Below are 25214 nucleotides of genomic sequence, written 5' to 3'. Positions count from 1 at the left end.
AAAAAAAAAAAAATTAGTGTAATTTATACATCAAATTATTTCAAGAAAATAAGCAGTAAGTTTACATAGATTTAATAAACATCACATCTGACACCCTTACTTCCTGTCCTTAATTTCTCGCACCACAAATATTTGTTTTCTCTACCTGAGCTGAAAATGTACTGCTTTGCCAAACATCTGGTCTCTGCCTCGTCCCTCTCCCTTGCCAACCATTCATACTGGATTTTCCAGATGACTTTAAACTGGCATCGCTGTCCTCAAAGAGCATTCACACCCACAGCGTGACACCATACCAGCCATCAGGACAAGTTGACGAGGCCAGTGTGTATGACAGCTATCATCCATGTTTCACAAATAAGCAAACTAAAGAAGAGCACTGAGGGACTACAGAATCATCTGAGAGCTGTTACTCCTGTACACTGACTATCTGTTTCCCACTAAAGCCATTTAGACACAAAGACCTGTGGAATTCATCTCCGGCATATTTTTCAGTTATGTCCTCTCCTTTCCCATTGCTGTGGCCTTTGCTGGGGTCCTCAGTGTCTCCTTCCTGGACTACTCTACCTCCCTACTTCATCTGAGCTACGAGAGACACTTCTTCCATCTCACACCTCCTTCTGTCTACATGGAAAATCACCTTACCGTGTGATGTTGGAAAAACCCAAGTGTGACACAAAACTCCTATCATCTCCTCACCTCTACCCATCGGAAACACTTCCAGCTCTCCACTGTCTAGAGGATGCCGCTAAAGATGAATTAAGGAGGCCCTCTGCAATTTGGAACCTCCCTCCTTGGCTTTTAACCTCCTGCCATATTGGCCCCCAGTCCTGTGCCTGTGCTGCTTAAGCTGTCTTTCTGTCTTTCCTGGTCCCTGGCAAGCAGTGATTATCTTCCAAGATTTAGGTCTGGCTGGACTTTGTCCTATAGGGAACCTTCCCAGTCTCTGTGTGACCCGGGGACTGAATCTCCTTTTTAAAAATTTTTAAAAATCTATTTATTTATTTTGAGACAGAGAGAGTGGGCCTTGAACCCATGAACTGGGAGATCCTGACCTGAGCCCAAATCAAGAGTTGGATGCTTAATCAACTGAGCATCCCAGGTGGCCCTGGGCCTCCATTTTATTTTTTAATTTTAATTTTTAAGAAGTCTTGCTTTTTCAAATTTATTTTTTTAACATTTATTTACTTTTGGGGGGGGGCAGAGAGAGAGAGAGAGAGAGAGAGAGAGAGAATCCCAAGCAGGATAGCACAGAGTCTGATGCGGGGCTCCATCTCATGAACTGTGAGATCATGACCTGAGCCAAAATCAAGAGACTGACGTTTGAGCAACTGAGCCACCCAGGGGCCCCGTGAAAATGTTCCTTCCAGTGCCCTATAAGGGGTGACTTCCATGCCAACTACATGCATTTATGTGAGATTTGTTTTAAAATTATGACTGGCTACCAGATGCCCCTGGAGGGCGGGGTCCAGGGTCTCTGTATCCCTAGGAGGATGGAGCTCCACTCATTTCCTCTGAAGCAATTCAAGTTCATCACATCAGCACTGGAGGCTAGGCATTTTGATTTCCAGTCCAGAGCCCCTTCCGGCTACACCACACAGCATAAATAGCAACAGGAAGGAAGATACTTCACTGGGGATTCCTGGACTCACAAAGTCCATCATGGCAGAGGCCAGAGAAGTTTTCTACTGGGGTTGGGTCCTGTTCTGGCAGACTTAGACCAAAGTAGTCAGGGGCAGTTTTCGTGAGGGCATGGCCTGCCCTTCTCATTCTTCCAGGCAAAGATGTGACAAAACGACACAGCAAATACTGTGGGTCAAAAAGCAACATTTCCACTGAAGGAGCTTTATGGTTTCTTCCCCGGTAACTGGGTGAAAGGTAGTGGAGTTGGCCTTACTAAGCCCATATGAGCTCATCGCTGCTGCTGGGAGGGGCCATCACACCTTAGTTGGCTTTGTTTTTCTGAGTCTAAAGGGCAATGCCTAGATAGCCCAGATTCCCAGAAGCTGGGACAAAACAGAAATGCTTTCCTTCATTTTACACCTTTTGAAATGGATAAGGCTCAAGGAGAGTAATCTCTTCCATGATCTTGTGGCTTCCTAAGAGTAGCTCAACTGCATGGTTTCTGGGAGTGGCACCTTCACAATTATCATATTTCAGTGTCTTAATGACAGCTTGGCTTTCTTGCCTCCCCGCACCACGGCCCTGGCCCCACAGCCTCTGTGCTGGAGCTGCCCTGTCCTACCACGCTACGATTTACAAATTCTTTTTTTTCTTCCCTTTTTTAAAAATTCAGGGTAAGGGAGCTTAGGGTAATGTATGCATTTTTTATTTGAACAATGAAGCTAGGTGGTGTTTATAAAAGGAATAGTGACAGCATTTGAAGATCAGTCATAGATCTCACTGGAAAAACTCAGGCCAGTCTACTTTTGGGGATTAATATTTAACTTACATCATAGCTCACTGGGTAATGCAAAGTTCCCACTCATTTTCGTAAATAATTAGGAAAAACTTCCAACTACCTATTATGAAAGTGTTATGATACATCCAAAGTAGACAAAAGAATTATCCACTCTTGACCAATCTCGGTTCATCTGTATCCCTCCCTCTCCTCCCAACTCCCATTTATTTTGAAGCAAATCCCTGTATTATCACTGCATCCGTAACTACTGCAGTAGGTATGCTAGAGGTTGAAGAAAAAAAAGATAAACACAATACCAATACCAAACCCAAAAAGGATTAACAGTAATAACTGATTAAAAAAATAAGTGAAATCTAGCTCGTGTGTATTATTAGGGAAGAATAGCAGACACACCATCCCAAAGATGCTGCTTCGGTATGTGACTATTTTAAGCTGTAGGCATTTGAAGGAGAGCAAATGCATGGAGCGGCTCACCCTGAACTCCCTTTCCCTCACCTAAAGATAGATCCTCCAGAAGGAACTCCTGGGAGTTTCATCAACGATGAAGGATCGACTCATCACGAAAGAACAGACTAGAAGCTCACACCACACCCACCTAAATGGTCACAAATTATCATACCTCTTGCTTTGGGCCCTTTTACTTTTCCTAAAAATCATTTACTGTGCCCCTGAGAGTCCCATGTCCTCCCCACCTCCTTCCCTACACAGATGGAATTTAATACTGAATTCTAAAGCCACCTCTTTGAGTTACTCACTATTCCCTGGCTATCTCCCACATACACATAAGGTCAACACGTTAATCATGTTCGTCTCCTTTTAATCTGCCTTTTCTTATAGGAGTCTTGGCTAAGAACTTGGAAGGGTAGAGGGAAAATTATATCCTCCCCTCTCCAGTACTTATGAGTTGACGAAATCATCTCTGGTCACATGCTGGACACTGGGAGTGTCTAGTAGGGGACTTGGGAAGGTTCGTGTTCCCTGCACTAGTCCACACAGCTGTCACCAGCATGGCAGCAGGAGGTAACCGTGTGATATCTCCATGTGCTGGAGTCTCTTCTTGTGAGGGCCCAGCTGCACTGGCTACAATGGAGAACAAATATAAAGAGCACCTCATTTTGACACCTGGGCCAAATCAGGTCTTCTTGGAGGTGTAAGAAAAGAGATTTGCAATCACTTGGCTCAACAAGAAGCTGGTGGTCACTGTGAGCAGAATGTATCAAACTGGAGGTGCCACCACGACAGTAGGTGGGACGTTAGTGCCACACATGTATCTCGCCTGCAACTCATGTAGCACCGGCTCCTCTCCACCACCTCCCAACTCTTGCCTTTCAATACCTGACTGATATTCTAGAGAGAAACCTTATGCCTAGCACAAAGACACACGTGGTGATGTGACAGCACAACCAGCCATGTCCTCTGGCCCATCAGTACTATTTGTCAGTGAGGCCTCGGGCTGTGCTGGTACTCAAGGTTGTCTGGGCTTTTCCAGAGATGTGCTCACTGGCCTTTGAGAATGTGCAGGGTAGGTCGGCCTCCTGGGCACAGGAAAGTGATGGAAAGTACCCATCTGAAAAGGGAGTAGTGGGTTTGAAAGAAAATATGGCATTCCAGGTGCGAAGACCAGCTATGTCCCCGAAACATTAGAGTCTCAGACACTGTCAATCATAAATATATGCCACAAACGATAACTGCCCCCTTACCTTTGCAAGAAGTTCCTCCCCACTCTTACAGCTAAAACCTCGAGAATCCTGCTCATGAAAAAGAGCTTTTATGTAACAATAATTTCTACCCTCTCCTTGATCTCTCAAGTTACCTTACAAAAAATGCTAAGGAAATGTCTTTTCTCAGCTGAGGCCTCGCTTGTTTTAAAGGCAGCTACCTGCGTGGTACAGTTGGCTCAGTTGTGAAAGATAATGGGAAGGGACCGTCGTCGTCGTCGTCAGTATCTCTGAATCCCCTCACCACCATCCCTGCTTGCTCTTCCCGCCCCCACTCCATTATGGCCCCCTATACTTCTTTAGAGTAATCTCTGACAAAGTAAGGCTGAATTGGGGAGTGGGGAGGAAGGCATCTGTCTCTTTTACTGTTTCGAACATAACACCACCAACACATGAAATCTCTGGTGGCATCTTCCCTGAACAGCGCAGAGAAGGCTGGTTTTACAGAGGCACAGCAGGAAGTGACCATATAAAGGGTGTCTGTGGAGACAGGGGAGAAAGATGTGAAAGGGTGTGAGCAGGCTCCGTAGCCTCAAGCTTTTGCCTGGAGGGCCCAATTTTCTTACTCACTAATGGGAGCCTGGCCTAAGACCCAAACGCTCAGAATCAAACAACATTTACCGAAACCAGGACAGAGAATACAAGTAAGGTTCAAGAACTTTCCTCTCTGCCCTGACAGGTCATTTTAGGGGTGCTTGAGTCATACGGTTTCTGGAAAAATCTGTCTGTGAACCCCATCAATTAGTGGTTCTCAAAGAGGAGTGTAAGCACCTTCTATGTCAGAACCACCTGGGAGATGGTGCGGAGTTGTAAAACTGAACTTTTTTGTTTGTTTGTTTTTTATTCATTTTTGGAAGACAGAGAGAGCCAGAGCATGAGCAGGGGAGGGGCAGAGATGGAGGGAGACACAGAATCTGAAGCAGGCTCCAGGCTCTGAGCTGTAAGGACAAAAACTGATGTGGGGCTCAAACTTATGAACCACGAGATCATGACCTGAGCTGAAGTCGGACACTCAACCAACTGAGCCACCCAGGCCCCCCCCCTTTTTAAAAAGGTTTATTTATTTTTGAGGGACAATGGAGAGAGGGAGAAAGTGAGGAGCTGGGGCGGGGGAAAGCTGTTAAGCAAAGAGCCTGAGGCGAAACTCAAACTCAGGAACCAAGAGACTGTGACCTGACCTGAAGTCTATGTTCAACTTAATGAGCCACCCAGGCACCCCAAAACTGAATATTCTTAACGCTACTTCATGTCCTTTTAAGACTAAAATTTTTAAAGGATTTTTAAAGTAATCTCTATACCCATTGTGGGGCTCAAACTCACGACCTCCAGATCAAGAGATGCATACTCTTTCAACTGAGCCAATCAGATGCCGCAAGACTAAAGTCTTATGTCCACTAAAATCTTAGAACTGCTGAGGTGACTATAAACCAAGCCAAAGATTATGGGGCCAAGTGAGAAGCAAATGGCTTACTTTTCTTTCTTTCACTCAGTGATCTTACAATGAGGACTGGGAAAGAGGAGTAAATTTATCAACATAAATTAGTATTGCTGAAAAAATAATCCCCATTAATGATGAATATGTAATGCTACCTGCAGGAATGAATTTCCTGTATCAGTAAAAGGCACTATCTAGAGTCTAAATACAAACCATGGTTTGAATTTTCTTTGAGAGACCCAATTACTAGTGATTTCAGTTTTAGATTTTGCTATGATCTGTGGTTGTCAAGGTCACTACTGGGAGCTTCTTATCATCACAGATGTTAACGTATTTGAAACTCCTTTTAAAAAGACAAGAGGTGCCTGGGTGGTTCAGGTCGTTGGGCATCTGACTTCAGCTCTTGTCATGATCTCACCTTTGGTGGGTTTGAGCTCCATGTCAGGATCTGTGTCTCCCTCTTTCTGTGCCCCTCCCCTGCTCATGCTCTGTGTCTCTCTCTCTCAAAAATAAATAGTTAAAAAAAATTAAAAAGAGAAGAAACAGTAAGGACACAGCTGGATTTCAAGACTCTAGTCATGCTCAGTGTCTTAAACAGAAGCCGATTTCAGGTAAATGCTTACGGAGAGATTTTGAGCATGAGGCACAGAGGAAAATTTCTAAGTTTTATGATGCATAAATGTGAATACACTGTGGAAAATACATTATATTATTACTTTTTAACTTGTTTCTAGTATTTTTTTTTTGAGAGAGAGAGAGAGAGAGAGAAAGGAGAGAGAGAAAGAGCATAAGCGAGAGAGGGGCAGAGAGAGGGAGGGAAACAGAGTCCAAAGCAGGCTGCAGGCTCTGAACTGTCACCACAGAGCCCAACACGGGGCTTGAACTCATGAGCTGCGAGATCATGACCTGAGCCGAAGTCAGACGCTTAACCAACTGAGCCACCCAGGTACCCCTTTATATGAAGTGTAGATTTAGCCTGGACATTCTTTTTTTTTTTTTTTTTTAAGTAGGCTTCACATCCAGCAAGGGGCCCAATGTGTGGCTTGAACACATAACCCCGAGATCAATACCTGAGCTGAGATTAAGAGTTGGATGCTTGGGGTGCCTGGGTGGCTCAGTTGGTTGAGTGTCCAAATTTGGCTCAGGTAGTGATCTTTGAGTTCGTGAGTTTGAGCCCCGAATTGGGCTTGCTACTCTCAGCACATAGCCTGCTTTGGATCTTCTGTCTCCTTCTCTCTTGGTCCCTCCCCTGCTTACACGGTCTCTCTCAAAAATAAATAAAATGTTAAAAAAATTTAAATAAAAAAGAGTTGGATGCTTAATTGACTGAGCCACCCAGGCACCCCTAGGCCAGATACCCTTACATGTATATTCTTTCAGAGGAATTTTAGAATCACTTTGTACTGTTGGAGAGTCACTGAAATTCTGTTTGAACTTAAAATTTAAGGAACACAAATACCCTTATAATGTTGTTTTCCTTTCAAAGAAGGTAAACCTCTCTATTAAGTTGTCTTCCATCACAGGCGACTTGTTTTAAGTCTTTTTAAACTTCTTTCTGGCTACTTTACATTTCTTGTTGCTTGTCTGTACATTTTTCTCCCATGTGTTTTCTAAATTTGTTGCTGTCGGTGAGAAAGGCAATGGGTTTTAAAATATTTTCTGAGGACCAATCTATTAACGACTCTTGTTTCTAACTGTGTTAGTTCTCTTGAGTTTAAAAAGTGACATCATTTTCACCTGTACTCTGCGTACAGGAAGTCTAACCTCCTGGGGGTTAGTCCTGACAGCTGCATTTCATGTTCCTTATTGCCTTTATCCTTCAACAGACGGACCACGTCCCTTTCTTGAGAACTTTGAAACCTGGCTCCTTCAACGTCCATGTGAATGGCATCCAACCACTTGCAACTAAGTCCAATAGATCACTGCTCAGATTGCTGCCTACAGAAATCTTCTCTCCTGCTGTCTGCCTCAAGTCTTTTATCATTCCAGTTCTCACCCCGCACCAGCCCTGCCACACATGTTTCAGCCTCAGACACAGATAACGGTCTTTGATATTCCATGTTCTCCCTAGCTGATCAATCTCTCCTGAGCTTCTTTTCTGAAGCAGCTCAGACCACCTAGATGCCTGATGACCTTCAGTTTCTAAGCACGCCAGACCTTCTGCCAGCATCCCAAGATGGCTCAAAACCAGCCCTTTTAACTAATTCCCAGATGGTGAGAACCGTGGAAGGGTGGAAATGAGCCCTTACTGTGGATTGGTGCTGCTGTCACTGGGCCCTCAGCAGCCCGTGGACATCCCTTCCATCCTGTTCCCAAGGCCCAGCTCAAACACAAGTCATCCCTCTGGGTGAAAGGGGCCATGTCACGACTCAGTGAAGAAAAGAAATCTGGAAGTGTTCAGATGAATGTGGCCCCATATGTTCCCCTGACCTACAATGCTGTGTGTGTGCATCTATCGCAATCCTGTACTCTGGTTTCAGAAGAAAAGAGCTCTCTCCTACTGACATTCAAGCCCATTTTCCCATACCTCTGGGCTTTTTCCATCAGGTAGTCCCTCTCTGTCCTACATCTTCTTTCCCCTCTCCCTGCTGGCTCTTTCAGAGTTTATGTACACAGAGCTCTCTCATATAAACCAAAACCAAAACCTTCCTTTGACCTCACTTCCTCTAGTTTCCTCTCTTTCCTTCAGTTCTCAGGGGAAGCTACAGTCTACCCATGCTGTGTCTGCTTCTTCATTTCTCATTAACCCAATTCACTACAGTCTGGCCTCCATTTTCAATGCTTCGCTAAAATTTCTTTGGCAGAGTTCCCTGAAGATCTCTGAATTGTTAAGTGTCACGGGCCCTTCAGGAGTTCTCTTAATGCTGCTCTTGGTAGCACCTGCCCTTGCTATCTCTTGAGATTCTCCTTCCTTGGTCTGCTTTTTCAGGATTCTACCCATCTTGTTTAATTTTATTATTGTTTTGTTTTCTGCTGTGCCATTTATTCTCCATCACATTTGTGGCCTCTTCTTTCGACCTTCATTCCAATCTAAAAGCACTTCTTTGGGATTCTTTTTTCCATTGAAAAATTCCATCTGCTCTCATGATTTTAACTATCACCAAATGCTGACACTTCCCAAATCTACCTCCTGGCTCTGACCTTCTAGGATTTTCTGACAACCACCACCAATTCTCTGATTTTCCAGACAGCAGCTGGGGATCCAACAATCCAATCCAATCCAATCCGGGCACTAATTTCACCTGGAGTTAGTACACCCTCTCAGGTTAAGGGATCAGTCCCACAAGACTGCCCCCACTTCAGATGCCAGCTATAAGTCCCAGGCCAAGCGACTGCACATTAGGGGTTCCCTTAACGCCCTCATCAGGTTCGATAATTTGCTACAATAGCTCATAGAACTCAAGGAAATGCTTAATTTGCAACTTATTATAAAGAATACAATTCAAGTACTCGATTGAAGAGATGCCTAAGACAAGGTATGGGTGCGTGTGGGGCTTCCCTGTCTTTACTGGGCACATTAAACCTAGTACCTTGATGTGTTCACTATGAATCCTGTACAAGAGTTATTATAGTAATTAATCTCAAGGTCCCTTATTCTAGGAGGTTGAGGGTGGGGCTGAAAGGCTCTATCCTCTTATGACCTGGCCATTTTGTTGATCAGCTCCATCCTCACTCCATCTAAGGGCCCTACCCTAAATCACTCTATTAGCATAATCTCAGGTGTGATCAAAAGGGGCTTATTTTTCAGGGTGCCTGGGTGGCTCAGTTGGTTAAGTGTCCAACTTCCGCTCAGGTCATGATCTCATGGTTGGTGGGTTTGAGCCCCATGTCCAGCTCTGTGCTGACAGTTTGCTCAGAGCCTGGAGCCTGTTTCAGATTCTGTGTCTCCCTCTCTCTCTGATGCTCCCCTACTCATGCTGTCTCTCTTTCTCTCTCTCTCAGAAATAAATAAAACATTAAAAAATTAAAAAAATAAAATGTTTTAAAATGCTATATTATTAAGTTGAGGTGGTAAGCAAATGTCCCTGACTGCAATTTGGAGGAAAAGAGGTTTTGAGCCCCATGTTGAGTGCAGAAATTAAAAATTAAAAAAAAAGAAGTTTGGTCTTTTGTGTTATAGGTTTGACATTAAATTACTTGATTAGGTATTTCTATGCTATGCCTGATCCAGAAGGCATTGTGACCCTGTCAGCTCCAGCCAAAGTGCAAAGCAGGGATGTCTGAATGCTACGTGAACGCTGGTAAGTGTCTATTAACTTCCAAGAGGACAGTTTAGGTATATTCCAATGGCAATCCTGCCTTCACCAGGTATACATGTACCTAGGGAAAGAAAAGAAACAAGTAAGAGGCCAAAACCAAGGGAGAGAGCAAGGATTCTATTCACATTCAAAGGGCTTTCCTTGGTTTGTTCATTCTGAGAATTCTTTACACAAAGGCTGCAGCAGAGAGCAGAGAAGTAGGGCAGTTTTTCTTCAAAGCCTCTTACTCTTCAGGCTGGAAGGAATCTAACAAATCAGGTCACTCATCCCTCCTTTACAGAGGAGGCAAGTGAAGACCTGGGTGAATGATTTCCCTAAAGTTTCAAAGAATCCATAGCAGAACCAAAGCCGGAAGTGAAGAAAGAGAACAAAGGAAGGAAGAGCATTCTAAAGGGGGGCTCCTCCTCTCCCCCCCACTGTGCTCTTCCTCGTTCCCCGGCCCCCACTATGCTAGCCGCAAGCAGACCTTTACATACTCATCAAAAACGTGACTTTCAACTCTTAAACATCCTATCCTTGTCCTTCCTTCTGCCTGGGATAATTTTCTCCCTTCAGCTGAGATCAAATTCCTTCCTGCCCCTCACCTTCACTTCAAACATCACCTCTTACCTCAGCTCCCTTCAGCAAAAACCAATAGCCTACATCTCTCTTCCCATGAGTAACTGTTAACTACTCTGGGATTTTTATCTCTTGGTATTAACTGTGTGCGTGCACCCATATCCTACCCTCTTCTCCCCAGACAGGAAGCTCCTAAGGGCAATGCACACGTGTCATTTACCTTGTATTCCAAGAAGAGAATAAGCACTGGGGAAATGCTTGTTGAATTCCAGTAGATTATGGAAGAGCAGAGACACAGCACATACAAATTACCAAACGTGTAACATTAAAAATCAGATCTCAGATAAAAAGGGCTATGCTAATAAATCCATTTGGACCACAAATCGGGAATAGGAAAATATGCTGGTCTTTAAGAAGATTTGTAGAAAAAAAATTTTTTTTATGAAGTAAAAAAAACAAAAACAAAAACAAAAAAAAAAAAAAAGGAGGCACCGGGGTGGCTCAGTTGGTTAAGCGTCCGACTTCGGCTCAGGTCATGATCTCACAGTCTGTGGGTTCGAGCCCCGCGTCGGACTCTGTCCTGGATCCTGCTTCACATTTTGTGTCTCCCTCTCTCTCTCTGACCCTCCTCTGCTCACTCTCTCCCTCAAAATAAAATAGTTAACAAAAAAAAGAAGGCTTCTAGTACTTAACTGGTAGTAGATCAATCAGCTCACAAGTATTAACTAACAGGTGACACTTGAACAAACATGGAAAGCTACATGCTGATAATTGATAGCCATCATGTGAAAAAGTCAGGAGTGATGCCTTGCATATGTGAAAAAAGTCCATTTGGTATAAATCTTTGATATTGGGAGAGGGCCTAAAATATGTAATTGGCATACAAATTCCTTTAATGTATAATGAAGTAGAAGATAATACAAGATTGTGATGGCTGAACCTCACTTACTTCACCATCTGAACTTAAGTTTCAAAAACTGTTTTCCCTAAAGCATTGGAAATACACTTCAATGTAAAGATATTACAGGTTACATTTGCATACTCAGTTTATTTTTAAAGCTTATGATTTGGCCAAAACCTACCTGAGTATATTACAAACAATGAAGAACGATTTGGGGGCAGAAAAATAATTGTAACACTTTACTGTTTTCATGTAAAGGTTACAAAGTAATAACCTGAATTTGAAAGTATAAACCGGTTTGTAAATAAAACTAGCAACTCAGTCTTATTATTTTATAGTCACATCTTGTTTTTGGATCAAAAATGATCCTATCCAAGAATGGTTTAAAGGTATTTAAATTATTCTTATCCACCTATTTATCACATTTGGCTTTAGGATGTTTCCAAAAATTGAATTCATTCTCAAAGGACAAGGATTTGCCAACCTTATGACTATTCAAAGAATGGGCTCCAGGCTTTGAAAGTAACTCTGCAAACATCGTTTCAAAAAGATTTTGTGCAAGTGCAGCATTTTTGGAAAAGTTCTTGGGTTCCTTTGGTGACTACTTTTAAAGAGACCACATTCACATGTTTTTAAAACAAAGCAGTCACATTACTTTAGAGAAACATTCTGTGCTTATGCAAAGAAGAATCCAACCATGGTTTTAAAAACTGGTGTGTTTGGGGGGGAGGGTGGTGCCTGAGTGGCTCAGTTGGTTAAGTGTCCTTTTTTTTTTTTTTTTAATCTCAACTTGAGGTCATGATCTTGTGGTTCGTGAGATCGAGACCAGCTTCACACTCTTGGCTGACAGTGCAGAGCCTGGTTGGGATTCTCTTCCTCTCTCTCTGCTCATCCCCGGGTACGCATGTGTATGCTCCTTGCCTCTCAAAATAAATAAACTTTAAAGAATGTTTAATAAAAACTGGAATCTATGAGTGACTGCCATGCAAATCACACCATAAAGCTGCAATAGCAATGATATTGTTTCCTGTGGCCAGGCCTGAGCACAGATGAATGCAAAAGGAGCCAGAGAGGGCTACCTGTGTCTGCCAATACACAGAGGCAGTCCCCGTGCTCAACAGAGGGCTAAAGATGCTCCCTCTACCCTGTTCTCTCCAGAACATCAGAAATCCTTTCAATGTTAGTACTGTTGAATGAAAATGAATCTTGGATTCACAGTTGAGAAGACAAACCTATTAAAATTAAGAGACCTGGGGTGTCAGGGTGGCTCTGTCAGTTAATTGTCAGACTTCTTTTCAGGTCATGATCTCACCGTTGGTGGGACTGAGCCCCATGTTGGGCTCTATGATGACAGCTCAGAGCCTGGGGCCTGCTTCGGACTCTATGTCTCCCTCTCTCTCTGCCTCTCCCCTGCTTGTGGTCTGTCCCTGTCTAGCTCTCTAAGATAAACATTAAAAAAATTAAAAAAACAAACAAACAAACAAAATGAGGACTCAGGGATGCATAGACACTTAATGGAAGGCACTCTGCCTTTTGTATCTTTGCTCACCCTAAATCTAGTGAGGTCGTATAATTGATTATTTTAGGGAGCTGTTTCAGATTAGACGGTGCATCTGAATTTTGGCTTCAACAGCTGTTATGATCTTCGGCAAGTCATTTTGTGTCCAGTATGCATAAAATATAATTGTACCGAAGTCATATGTGAAAGCACTCTAAATGGTGTCTAGCACATAATAATGGTAGTACCTCACCTCATGTAAGCTTTGATAGATTTTCTGAAGCTACAAGAAACAAGCTACCTTGTTTCTTCTTTGAAAAAAGATCAAACCCCAAAATATTGCTTTTCTTAACTCTTATTTTCCTTAAGGGCAAAGGTCTTGTGTTCTTCATCTTGATGATTGCCGTGGCACTCAGGGTGGTGCCCGACACACAGAACTACTTAGTCAATGTCAGTTTACAACAGAAGCAAATCTCTCTGGTCATTATCAGTTGTTAAATATTGCCTTTCTCCTAGCTCATAGGCCATTTACTATTAGCTCCTCTCAGGGACTGATGAAAGGTCTGATGTTTTGTGATTTTAATATCTGATTTCAGCCAAGGTGCTGCGATTCCTTGTAAAATTTCCAGCAAAGATTCTGATCAAAACAAGGACAAGAGTAGACATCTACCAATTTGGTGTCAAAACTAGTCCAACTTCATATATTACAGAACTTTATCAGGACAGGAAAGGAAAATATTCTTTAATTTAAAAAAATTTTTACTTTATTTTTGAAAAAGAGAGGCAGAGCATGAGCAGGGGAGGGGCAGAGAGAGAAAGAGACACAGAATCTGAAGCAGGCTCCAGGCTGTGAGCTGTCAGCACAGAGCCCGACGTGCAGCTTGAACCCACAAATATGAGATCACGACCTGAGCTCAAGTTGGAAGCTTAACTGACTGAGCCACTCAGGTGCCCTGGCAAGAAAAATATTCTTGATAGTTCCTATGGGATTTCAAAAAAACCCATTATATGGGATTTAACACATCCAGGGCAGTATTTAAGTTGTTAGGCTCTACTGAGGTGCTGTTTTCCAGAGAATTATAGAAACAATACAGTGATGATAAAGGCTGTCATGATGAATCAGTTGTTCATCACTGCTAATATACAGCAATTTAATTCACAAAACACGCTTAGCACTACACACTAGGGATTTCAAAATAACTTGTAGGATCACAAGATCATGGTTTTCAGATGATAATCCTCACTATTAACAGTAATAGACAAATTAAGTCTGTTTCAAAGGTTCTTCACATTTTTAAATCTCCGCACAGACAGAAGGCATAATTGGAAAAATCTAGAAGGTAACAAATGTGAATATAAACATAAATCTGATATGTAAAGACCTAAAAAAAAAAAAAAAACAAACCCACCAATATTTATATACAGATCAGCATCTCCATGAGCGGAGAAGAGGTATGTCTGGTACCCATGTCAGTGCTGGAGACTTCACCAATGGGACACAGAGCAGTGTTTGGAAGGAAGAGGAGAGGGGTGGCCAGGACAAAAAGGGGACAATCACACACATTAATGGCAAATTAACATTTTCTCTTTCTCTTTTCAATGTAACTCCGTATTTTTTTCTGTCTCCATTTTTTTCCTTCTCTTTCCATCTCCTTACTCATGGTCTCCACCTTCAAATTTCCACTTCACCGCTTGGATTTCTTCTGTTTTAAACACGTCTCATCACTGACTGTGACCTCTGTCTACGTGTTCATGTTCATCTGGTCCTAGACAGGCCCCTGATCGGATGAGGTGGCAATATAACCTACCTGCTAATACTACCAGTACTGCTACCTCATCCGATCAGGGGCCTCGCTAGCATCATCCATTCAGGAGAGGGGAACAAAGAGATAAGACCCTGAATCGGGGCGCCTGGGTGTTTCGGTCAGTCAAGTGTCCGAGTTCGGCTCAGGTCATGATCTCACGGCTGGGGAGTTCGAGGCCCGTGATGGGCTCTGTGCTGACAGCTCAGAGCCCGGAGTCCGTTTCGGATTCTGTGTCTCCTTCTCTCTCTGCCCCTCCCCCGCTCACGCTCTGTCTCTTTCTCCTTCAAAAATAAACATACGTTAAACAATATTTTTTGAATTTAAAAAAGACTGAATCAGTAACATGAGAATGGCTTAGTCAGATAACAGTCTAACGCCACGGGTCCACTTTCTTCAGGTCCACTTAAAAAACTTGTGTTCTGATGGATTCATTTACCCTTCAACGCTAAAACCGAATAGGCCACTTTACTGGCAGATAACTATTCTACAAAGAGATTTGAGAAACCAGTGCTTTATGAGAACACTGTTTGCCATTTGCTGAGCTCTCCTATGCTATGCAGCCCAAATACTGTATGACCACATTCCCCAAGTGCTTCCTTTCACCAAGTCCAACCTTCTAACGTGCGTATTGGGAGATGGGTATTATCAAACAAACCAAACTTATAAAAAATTGCATTCTGGCCTTAAATGACAACAGCATAAGAACACAACAAAAATCTCAGCAAGCGGTTACCCCTGAGACAAGGAAATGTAATATGGAAGACAGGAAGAAGGCTCTCACTTTTCATCTCAAGCAGAGGCTACACGGTTTTATTTTTCTAACCTTACACACATATTGCTTTAAAATATGTCAACACAGATAGGGGAGATTATGGTCCAATTTCTTAGTTTCTTCTTTGTATTACTGTCATAAAAAAAAAATAAAACAGCGATAAGTGTCACAAGCAAAATTTTAAGAAGTTGTAAAAAATGACCCAAGCATGCCAGCCTTTGTGAACATTGTGACATCTGTTAACATCTCCGGTAACACTGCACTTCAGGGAAGTTTTCAAAATTCTAAGTATGACTGTCACCTACTCAACAGTCAACAAATATTCATTATGTTCTCAAGTGTAAGGTACTGATCTGCATTTAAAGTGCTTACAGTCCTGGGGCGTCAGGGTGGCTCAGCTGGTTAAGCGTCCTCCTTCAGCTCAGGTCATGATCTCACAGTTCATGAGTTCGAGCTCCGCGTCAGACTCTGTGCTGACAGAGTCTCGCACTGTCTCTCTCTCTCAAAAAAATAAACATTAAAAAAGTTATTTTTTATTTTTTAAATTTCTGAGAGAGAGAGAGAGAGACAGTGTGAGCCGGGGAGGGTCGGAGAGAGCAGGAGACACAGAATCCGGAGCGGGCTCCAGGCTCTGAGCTAGCTGTCAGCACAGAACCCGATGCGGGGTTCGAACCCACAAGCTGAGAGATCATGACCTGAGCCGAAGTCAGACGCCCAACCGACTGAGCCACCCAGGTGCCCCAAAAAAAGTAATTTAAAGTGCTTATAGTCTTGTTTTCTTGGATTGTGAAAGCATCTCTTCAGGCTATACCACTGGCCCTCACATGCTGCTGATAGAAACATAATGTAGTATGGCTGCTTTAAGAAATGTTGCCAGTTCTTCAAAAGTTGAACACAGATTTACACTATGACTCAGAAATTCCACTTCTAGGTATATAATTAAAGAGAGATAATAGCATATGTCCACACAAAGACAAGCATACAAACATTGATAGCATCATTCATGATAACCAACAACTGGAGACCACCTAAATGTTCATGAACAAGCCAACAGATGGACATACTGTGATGTATTCACGATAAAAAGGACTGAACTACTGACATTCGCTACTTACAAACGGACCTCTAAAATCCAAGGCTAAGTGAAAGAAGGCGGATACAAGAGTCTACGTATTATATGATTCTGGTTCTATGAAATGTCCAGAAAAGGCAAATTTATAGAAGCAGAAAGTAGACAAATGGTTACCTGGAGCAAGGTGGGAATGGGGATAAAATATAAAAGTGGGTGAGCAATCTTTGGGGTGGGGTATGGGAAAATGTTGAAAAACCTGGTTTAACAATAGTGTACCACTTAGTAAACTCACTGAAGTGTACAGTGGAAATAAGTAAATTTTATGAGATGGAAAATATATCAGCCTGTTAGTATAATCTGTCTCTTGAGACAACATGTCCCATTATGAACATGGGAACCTGACACATATGAAGTGATCGACAATAACACACAAACTACTTTACCTTAGAGAATGCAGTTAAGTTGCTTCCACTTCCTTTCTATGAGTAATTCAATTTTAGATAAAGCTCCCTCTTTGCTTTAAAAAAGTTTTTTAAAAATTAGAGAGAAAGTTCGTCAACAGCAGAGGGGGCAGAGGGAGAGAGACACAGAATCTTAAGCTCAGTGCAGAGCCTGACAAGGGGCTCAAACCCACAACCGTGGGATCATGACTTGAGCTGAAATCAAGAGTTGGACACTCAATTGAATCAGCCACCCAGGCGCCCCTCCCCCGCACTCTTTAAGGAAAAGGAGCAGTCATTGAGATGGCTGTGGCAGAGTTTCTCTCGAGGACCTTTACACCATTTGAAAATGTGTCAAACTAGAGCTGAGCATTTAAAGCCTTACGAAGATGGTGAAGGAGAGTTCTTTTGGAATTTAACAAATGGAAAACAATGAACAATGTCAAGATGAGGAGCCACGAGTTAAAAGCTCAGTGCCAGGAAGCAGGATGTTGAAAATCAATGGCTTGTAGATAAAAGTACTGGACAATAGATGGGAAAACACCAGAGCAGTAAGCAATTTTTGTGTGTGTGTGTGTGTGTGTGTGTGTGAAGGAGAGACAGAGTGTGAGTAGGGGAGGGGCAGAGAGGGAGATGCAGAATGTGAAGCAGCCTCCAGGCTCTGAGCCGTCAGTACAGAGCCTGATGTGGAGCTTGAACCAATGAGCCGCGAGATCATGACCTGAGCCGAAGTTGGACACTTAAGTGACAGAGCCACTCAGGCTCCCCAGGAAGCAATATTTAAATAAGCTGGTAGGTCACTCAACAGTTCTAGTATGAGATGTTTTTAGTATAAAGTAAAAACCAAGGTGCCATGTTGGTTTCACGGATGGCTCATGTGCTGCTCCCAGGGTCCTCAAGGTCTAGCTAACGCAACAGAGGCTCACTTAATAGAACGCAGGGGCAGGGGTGCCCGGGTGGCTCAGTCTGTTGTCTCTGACTTCGGCTCAGGTTATGATTTCATGACTCGTGAGTTCCAGCCCTACACCAGGCTTTGCGCTGATAGCATGGAGCTTGTTTCAGATTCTCGGTCTCCCTCTCTCTGTGTCCCTCCTCTGCTAGCACTGTCTGTCTGTCTGTCTCAAAAGTAAATAAATATTTAAAAAAAAAATAGAACACTTGGGCATGCTACTGTCAGAGTCAGGACTGTGTAATTTTGACTAATTATCTTTTATGTAATCCTTCCACCCACCTCCACAGCAGGTCCCAGACCTTCAATGGGAAAGACTGACATAGCTAGGGTTATTGAGAGCTAACAACATCAGACACTAGCTGAAGTGAATTTTTTTATACTTCCCATTTACACTTGACGGCAAGCATCTATGAAGCAGGTGACTTAAATATTCCCCTTTACAGATGATGAAAGTGTGTTCACTAACTGGCCAGAATCCTACTTCCAGGAGGCAGAAAAGTCAGATGTCAAATCCTAGTTTCCTAGAGCCTACTTTTTTTTTTTTAATTTTTAAAAATTTATATACATAATCTCTACACTCAACATGGGTCTCTAACTCATGACTCCAAGATCAAGAGTTGCATGCTCCAATGACCGACCCAGCCAGGTGCCCCTAGGGCCTGAGTTCTTAACATCTTTAGGAACTGCCTTGATAAATCAGCAATTTCCTGTGATAGTAACCTCTAGCCATAGGACTGATTTGATTCACTACATTTCTTTTCAAAAACATCTTAGACAAGAACTTTCATAAAATTTTAATAGTTTCTAATGTTACAATTCTTTCTTCCTATTCCAAAGCTTATATTAAAAAGTATACCAGGTAACCTGTCAGAATTGGGGACCTGGAAATGAGATTTTAAAAAATTGTGGGGGCGCCTGGATGACTCAGTTGGTTAAGCGTCTGACTTCAGCTCAGGTCATGATCTCACAGTCTGTGAGTTCAAGTCCCGCGTCGGGCTCTGTGCGCATAGCTTAGCCTGAAGTCTACTTCAGATTCTGTGTCTGCCTCTTTCTGCAGCTCCCCAGCTCACTCTCTTCCTGTCTCTTTCTCTCTCTCAAAAATAAATAAATATTAAAAAAAAAAAAAAAAAAGGAGCGCCTGGGTGGATCAGTCAGTTAGGTGTCTGACTTGGGCTCAGGTCATGATCTCATGGTTTGTAGGTTCAAGCTTCATGTCAGGTTCTGTGCTGATGGTTTGGAGCCCGGAGTCTGCTTCAGATTCTGTCTCCCTCCAACTCTGCCCCTCACCGACACACACGCTATCAAAAGTAAATATTAAAAAATTTTTTAAAAATTGTGTACACATATGGAAAAATAGGTAATATATAATATAGAGGTTCTCTTTTTTTTCTTAAGTTTATTTATTTTGAGAGAGAGAGAGAGAGGGAGGGAGTGAATGAGCAGGGGAGGGGCAGAGAGAGAGAGAGGGAGACAGAATCCCAAGCAGGCTCTGCCCTGTCAGCATGAAACCTGACATGGGGCTCAATCTCAGGAACCCACGAGATCACAACCTGAGCTGAAATTAAGAGATGGATGCTTAACTGACTGAGCCACCCAAGGAGCCCCTGGAGATTCTCTTTCTAAATGGGCACTTTCTAAGTTTGGAATTAAGCAAGCACTAAGAAATCAAGCTATATTCAAACATTATTTTTCTTTGCTCCTATTGCTTCCAATGCAAGATCAGTTCCCAACTTCAACCCTTATTTTGTTTGTAAGATAAATACTTTCACCACAGGTCACTTATGTTTACTTGAATTCACTAATGTCAAATACATCCCTAAAATCATTATTACTTCTTGCTAATGGGAATTTCCTTTTAAGGTAAATGTTTATACTGTCCACATACACCCTCTGTTTCTCCATATGAATGGAGTTGAACAAATTTCTAAAATTCTTATGTTCCAATGAGTTTAAATGCTAAAAATTAAAATTGCATTACAAATGTTACTTGTCATGTAATTCATCATTTGAAATATGTATCAAGAGAACTTTTGCCCAGAATATATCAGTCGTTTTAGACAGTTTTTGTAATTCACTGAAAATAACTTAGCCATTGAGGGGCACTTGGGTGGCTCGGTCTGTTAAGCATCCTACTTTGGCTTGCATGATAATCTTGTGGTTTATGAGTTCGAGCCAGCATTGGGCTCTGTGCTGACAGCTCAGAGCCTGGAGCCTGCTTTGGATTCTGTGTGTGTCTCTCTCTCTGCCCCTTCCCTGATCGCGCCCCCTCTCTCAGATATAAACATTAAAAAAAGAAAAGTTTAGCCTTTAATAAATGAGATCTACAAGAGACTTTAAGAAATAAAAGTGTATCTCAGAAAATATGTGTCAAAAATGTTAGGTATGTTAGAAATGTCCGTATATCGGGACCATAACATTCAGAATGAAAAAAGTACCAACAGGAAGGAAACTAGGGTCTCAAAAGGAATACGCAGCTAAATTACCAATTCTTGGTAATAAAGACGTTATTTTTATTTATTTTTTTTTAAGTTTATTTATTTTGAGAGAGAGAGAAAGCATGAGCAGGGGAGGGGCAGGGGGAGAGTGAAAAAGAGAATAGTAAGCAGGCTCTGTACTGTCAGCGCAGAGCCCAATGCAGGGCTGGAATCCATGAACCCCAAGATCATGACCTGAGCTGAAGCAAGATGCCCAACTGACTGATCCACCTAGGTGCCTCAGAAAGGGGGTATTTTTAAATCAAATATGCATTTTGGTAATGAGTAAATCTGCAGCCTCACTGCTAACACAAAGATGAATCAATGCACCTAAACATTCTAACTGCTACTGATAGAAAATGTGATTAAGAAATTTTAAAAGAGTAAAATTTCCCCTGAGATAGTCAAGCTGAATGTCAGTTATAAGTATATTATATACCTTAGTGAGGGGTGTGGGGTCTCAGCCTCCCTAGCTAACAAATGGTTATCGAAAGTGATTATTCGTGGGGATCTCTGAGAAAGTCAGGAAGAAAAAATGTGATCAGAGTTTGCAATCTATTTAAGGTTCACTAATATACATGGGACTAGTGTGTGAGCTACTATCTGTTAACAACTTTAAATAGTACTGTGTACATAATACATGTTCAATAAATGTTAACTGTTAATTAACAGCAAAAATAGCAGCAGCTAAGTTCTATGGGGTTGATCACAGATAGGCAAGGTGAGCATGAATAAGGAAGAGCTAAGTATGGCCAGGGGTAAGGACAGACTTTAAAGGAAGCAAATCTTGAGTGACTAGTACAAGTATATTGAGACAAAGAACAGAGGCAACTGCTTGAGCAAAGGAATAGAGATGAGAAGGAAAAAAAGAAGCTAACTTTATCCAGCAGTCCATTTGGCACAGCTGTTCCTTATTCTTCTGCATCATCACCTCCTAAGTCCAGAGTGACTAGTCACTAGGCTTGTTTGGCTGTACAAAGCAGGCATGCTAGTAGTATGAGGAATGAAGCTGACATGATCTACATGGACTCCAGTGTACTTAAATTTCTGGCAGAGGAGATGAGGTCAGGGGGGTCATCAGATTCTAGAGTAGAGCAGTATTCAAGTTCAGCCTCCAGAGTTAGCAGCCCTGGACTTGAATTTGATCTGTTCTCTATTAACTGGGTCTCTGCCTAGTTGCTTAACTTCTCAGAGCCTCCATGTTCTTTTGTGGAGAGTAGAGATAAGGACAGCACCTGTCTCATTCTGTATGAAAATGAATGCCGAGTGTTGAGCATGAGGCCTGTTAGACAGCAAGTGTTTTCAATAAATACCTGCTATTCCTAAGTAGCCTATTACTAAGTAGTAGTAGTTCTAGGTGATGAAGCCTATGTGGAAAGAGAAGTCATTTTTTTTTTTTTTTTTTAATCTGAGAGCGAGAGAACACAGGAGAGTTGGGAGGCGGGAGAGGTGCAGACAGAGCATCTGAAGCAGTCATCACAGAGCCCGACATGGGGCTCAAATTCACGAACCTTGAGATCATGACCAGAGCCGAAGATGGATGCTTAACCAGTGGAGCCACCGAAGCGCCCCGAGAGCAAGCCATTCTAATTCTCTTGAGAAGAAAATGTCCATCAGGACACCCAGATTCCAACGACTCTGAACTTTGTGATAATTTTTCTAAGTTACAAAGTTCATAACAAAGAAGACTGAGCCTACGTGTCAAAATTTTGCTACTCAAATGATTTCAAACGTGGAATGATCACACCGTATATATCGCTGATAACGTATCTACCTCCATCTTAACAATACTCTTATTCTGGTACCAAAACGAGTTCAAAAGCTCAGGAAGCAGAGAGTGTCTCGTCTATAATTGATTCAGAAGGGACTTCAGCAGGCCTGGAAACTACCACTTTATAGAGAAAAACAAACAAAAAACCTCCATAAACCAAGAAAAACTTAACCAAAACTGTCGGACAGGTAAACATCCTTAACCGTGGACAAGATTCAGTTATAGGCCAAACTTTATAGTAGTATCATGTTTGTGTTTAATGTAGCCACAGCCTCCAACGATGCCCTCTGAACCTCAGTAATATATGTATATATGTGGCTTCCCTCAACGCGGCTCTTGGCTTCCCCATCACCCTCGTTCTTGCATTCCCAGCCATGATGGAGCCAATAGTATGTGTTCCTGTATTTGTTGAACTGAAATGAATTTGTGCAATTTGCTGTTCCAGATGAAGTTGTGGCTGTTTGGGGCCTTCTGCCTCAAGGTGGTTGTGTTTATCTTCTATAAAATTATTTCCCCAACTTCTGAAGAATTTGAAGTCAATGGAATTCATCTGAACAGGTAACAGGCTTTCTCAATCTATTACACACTCTCCTCAGCTGAGTAGACTATTGGGAAGATGGAGATGTAAAGCCTTAGCAGCTGGGGATGGACTTGAATCATTCTGCTTGGTGTAAGTGGAACTGTTAACACTGTCTGGGGCTGACCTCTGGACTAGGAGTTTACGGTCTAGGTGTCTAGTCACATAGCACTCCTGTCACCTAGATGAAATGCTGGTAAGAATGCCACAATACCTCTTTTTAAGAGAAGCCTATAAAAGAATGGTTAACTGCAAACGAAATAGATGTCCTTTGCTACTTTGTCTCTTTCTTGGCATTGAATTATTAGAACAGAGTTAGGACTTTATTTTGGGGAGAGAAAACAAAACCTTTCTGTGAGGGTTATCCCCACGGCATTTCCCCCCTCAATTGTCTTTTTATCTATTATTTAAAGGGGAAAGAATATCGACTGAACTTGACAAAGCTGAAGGTAAGAAAGAGTAGCCAAGGAAAGCAGACACTGTGAGAGATTATGACCAAAGCCTTTGAGACAACAAATCAAAGCAGCTAATAAAAGCTAATTTTCTTCCAAAACTTCAGCCCAAACTCCGATACGCAGATGGAATATGCTTTGATAAACACAAGTCTTTATTTGGAACCATGCCATGTCATAAAAATTGAGTAAATGTTGAAATAATGGGACTGAATTTTAACTATTTTTTAGGTACCCCCAACAGGCTGGTACCAAAAACAAACAAAAAAAGGGGGCTTATTTAACAGGTTATTTATGTATTTATCTTAGTACCAGTTGAAGTGACAGTGATACAGAAAATAAGCAAATATGGATTCTTTTCCGCTTGGAAACAAGAATGTCTGGGAATAACAATCATGGAAATAATACTTCTGGATCTTAAAAACAGTAGTACAGGGGAAGACAGAGTTTGTAGGTCTAATGATGTGCCAATCCTATTATGAACATGAATCTTTTAAGAGGATATAGTCATAACCGGATATTTGAAATGTTTTCTCCCCCAACCCCTTCCTACACCCTCTCTCTGTCCAATTAAAAAAAAAAAAAAGTATGTAACAAGTTTGTGTCAAGTTCCCAACCAAAGGCAGACAGTCTTTGAAGGGAAAGGTAAAGTATATTTCATGTTTTCTACTACTTTTCCTCTCTCTGAAACAGAAACAGTGAAGAGCGTGGGGGAAAAAAGAAACCCTTTAGTTCTGGATCAAGTGACAACATACACAACGCTGTGAAAGTAACGACCGGATGACATCTACGAGGCAGCTTCATCGTCATACACGTCACTAAGATGTAAGGCGACAGAAAGAAATGTCAGCGCTCTTCCTTGACCTGACTTAGAGATCTGAATGTCTGCCCCAGACCTCCCTTGGGGCAGACACCACGCCAACTGTGCTTTCGCTCCGATCATTCACATCCCCACCAGACTGCAAGCTGCAGGACCTTCCTGAAACGCTGCTGTGCCCTGTTCTGCACTACAGCATCGGAGAGAAAAAGAGCCCGGGCGCTCCCGAAAGAGTTCAAGCCACGGGGCTGTCCGTCCACGGTCAAGTGCCACGCCAAGCCCGTCCCCGGCACAGAAGTTTGGGCAGCGCGCTCTCGGCCGCCGGGGCCGGACACTACTTACTGGGCTGAGCCAACTTTGCTCTCTCTCTTCGCGAGCACTTTGGCAGGCTTCGCGTCGTCCACATCTTGCTGTAGTTCGGTCATCGGGGCCGCGTGGGGAGGGCACCCTCAGACGTCCCCTCGCGGCTCCCAGCGTCCCGGGCGCAGGCCCCGCGAGCCGCGCCTCGCCCCGCGCCTTCCGTGCGCCCTGCCCCGCGCTCTCCGCCGCTCGGCGCATCCAGGCCGGCCCGGAGCCGCGGCGCCGCCAACCTGGACACGTCCGGGCGGCCGCGATTGGTCGGCGCCGGTGGGCGGGCCGGGGCGGGAAGGGGCGGGCCGAGGCCAAGTGACAGCCTCCTGCCCCAACCCGCGAGGCCGGGCCTCAGAGCGCCTGCAAACCTGTTGAACTAGTCTGGCTGGGGGCGGAAGCTAAGTGGCTCCGCAGGTGAAACAGTTGCCTAACTAGGCTCCGTATCTATAGTCTCCCCGGTAAGTTGGGCTTCTCTCTCCCCCCTCCCCAGCCCTAACCGGGGAGGTTTAAAAACGGGCGGCCGGCTGCCGCTGCAGGAAGTGGTGCCGACTGAGCCCGGCGTTCGCTCTGCCAGATGCGCGGTGTGGGCTGCGCTGTGTCCCGGCCTAAATTATTCAAACAGGATGTTGCCTCAAGGGGGACTGCTCCTTCGGGGCTCCAACAGTACGTCAGTTCGGTGACAAAAGTAGCGAGACGTGGTTGTCTCCCGGTGGTTGTCCGGTTAACCCTTCCCCGTTCTGGGAGTGGTGGGGGTGGTGGGCGCAGGGAGAGCGTTCATCAACATCGCATTAGCAACTTAGCATCGACTGTGCCCCCCACCTGTAAGAGGAATGCCTCTTCTTCCTGGTTTTTGGTGAGGTTTTGACTTGCTGGGTCTGTCTGAAGGTTTGCATTTGAAACATCATCCATGGGCGCCTGGGTGACTGACTCAGTTGGTTGAACA

The 25214-nt window shown here is 43.2% G+C and overlaps 1 protein-coding gene across 1 annotated transcript in view; it reads right to left on the bottom strand.

Annotated features, from left to right (window-relative positions):
• The window catches only part of GRAMD2B (GRAM domain containing 2B), a 68085-nt gene extending 43626 nt beyond the window's left edge, over window positions 1-24459 (bottom strand). The window contains exon 1 of the mRNA XM_039236705.1: window positions 24263-24459. Coding sequence (XP_039092636.1) covers window positions 24263-24345 — 83 coding nt within the window. The 5' untranslated portion in view covers window positions 24346-24459. The remainder of the gene's footprint in view (window positions 1-24262) is intronic.
• Window positions 24460-25214: the final 755 nt, after the last annotated feature.

This window comes from Hyaena hyaena, unplaced genomic scaffold (genome assembly GCF_003009895.1).
Source record: "Hyaena hyaena isolate Hyena2069 unplaced genomic scaffold, ASM300989v1 scaffold_115, whole genome shotgun sequence".
NCBI lineage: Eukaryota > Metazoa > Chordata > Mammalia > Carnivora > Hyaenidae > Hyaena > Hyaena hyaena.
This window is presented reverse-complemented; position numbering and strand designations above follow the sequence as displayed.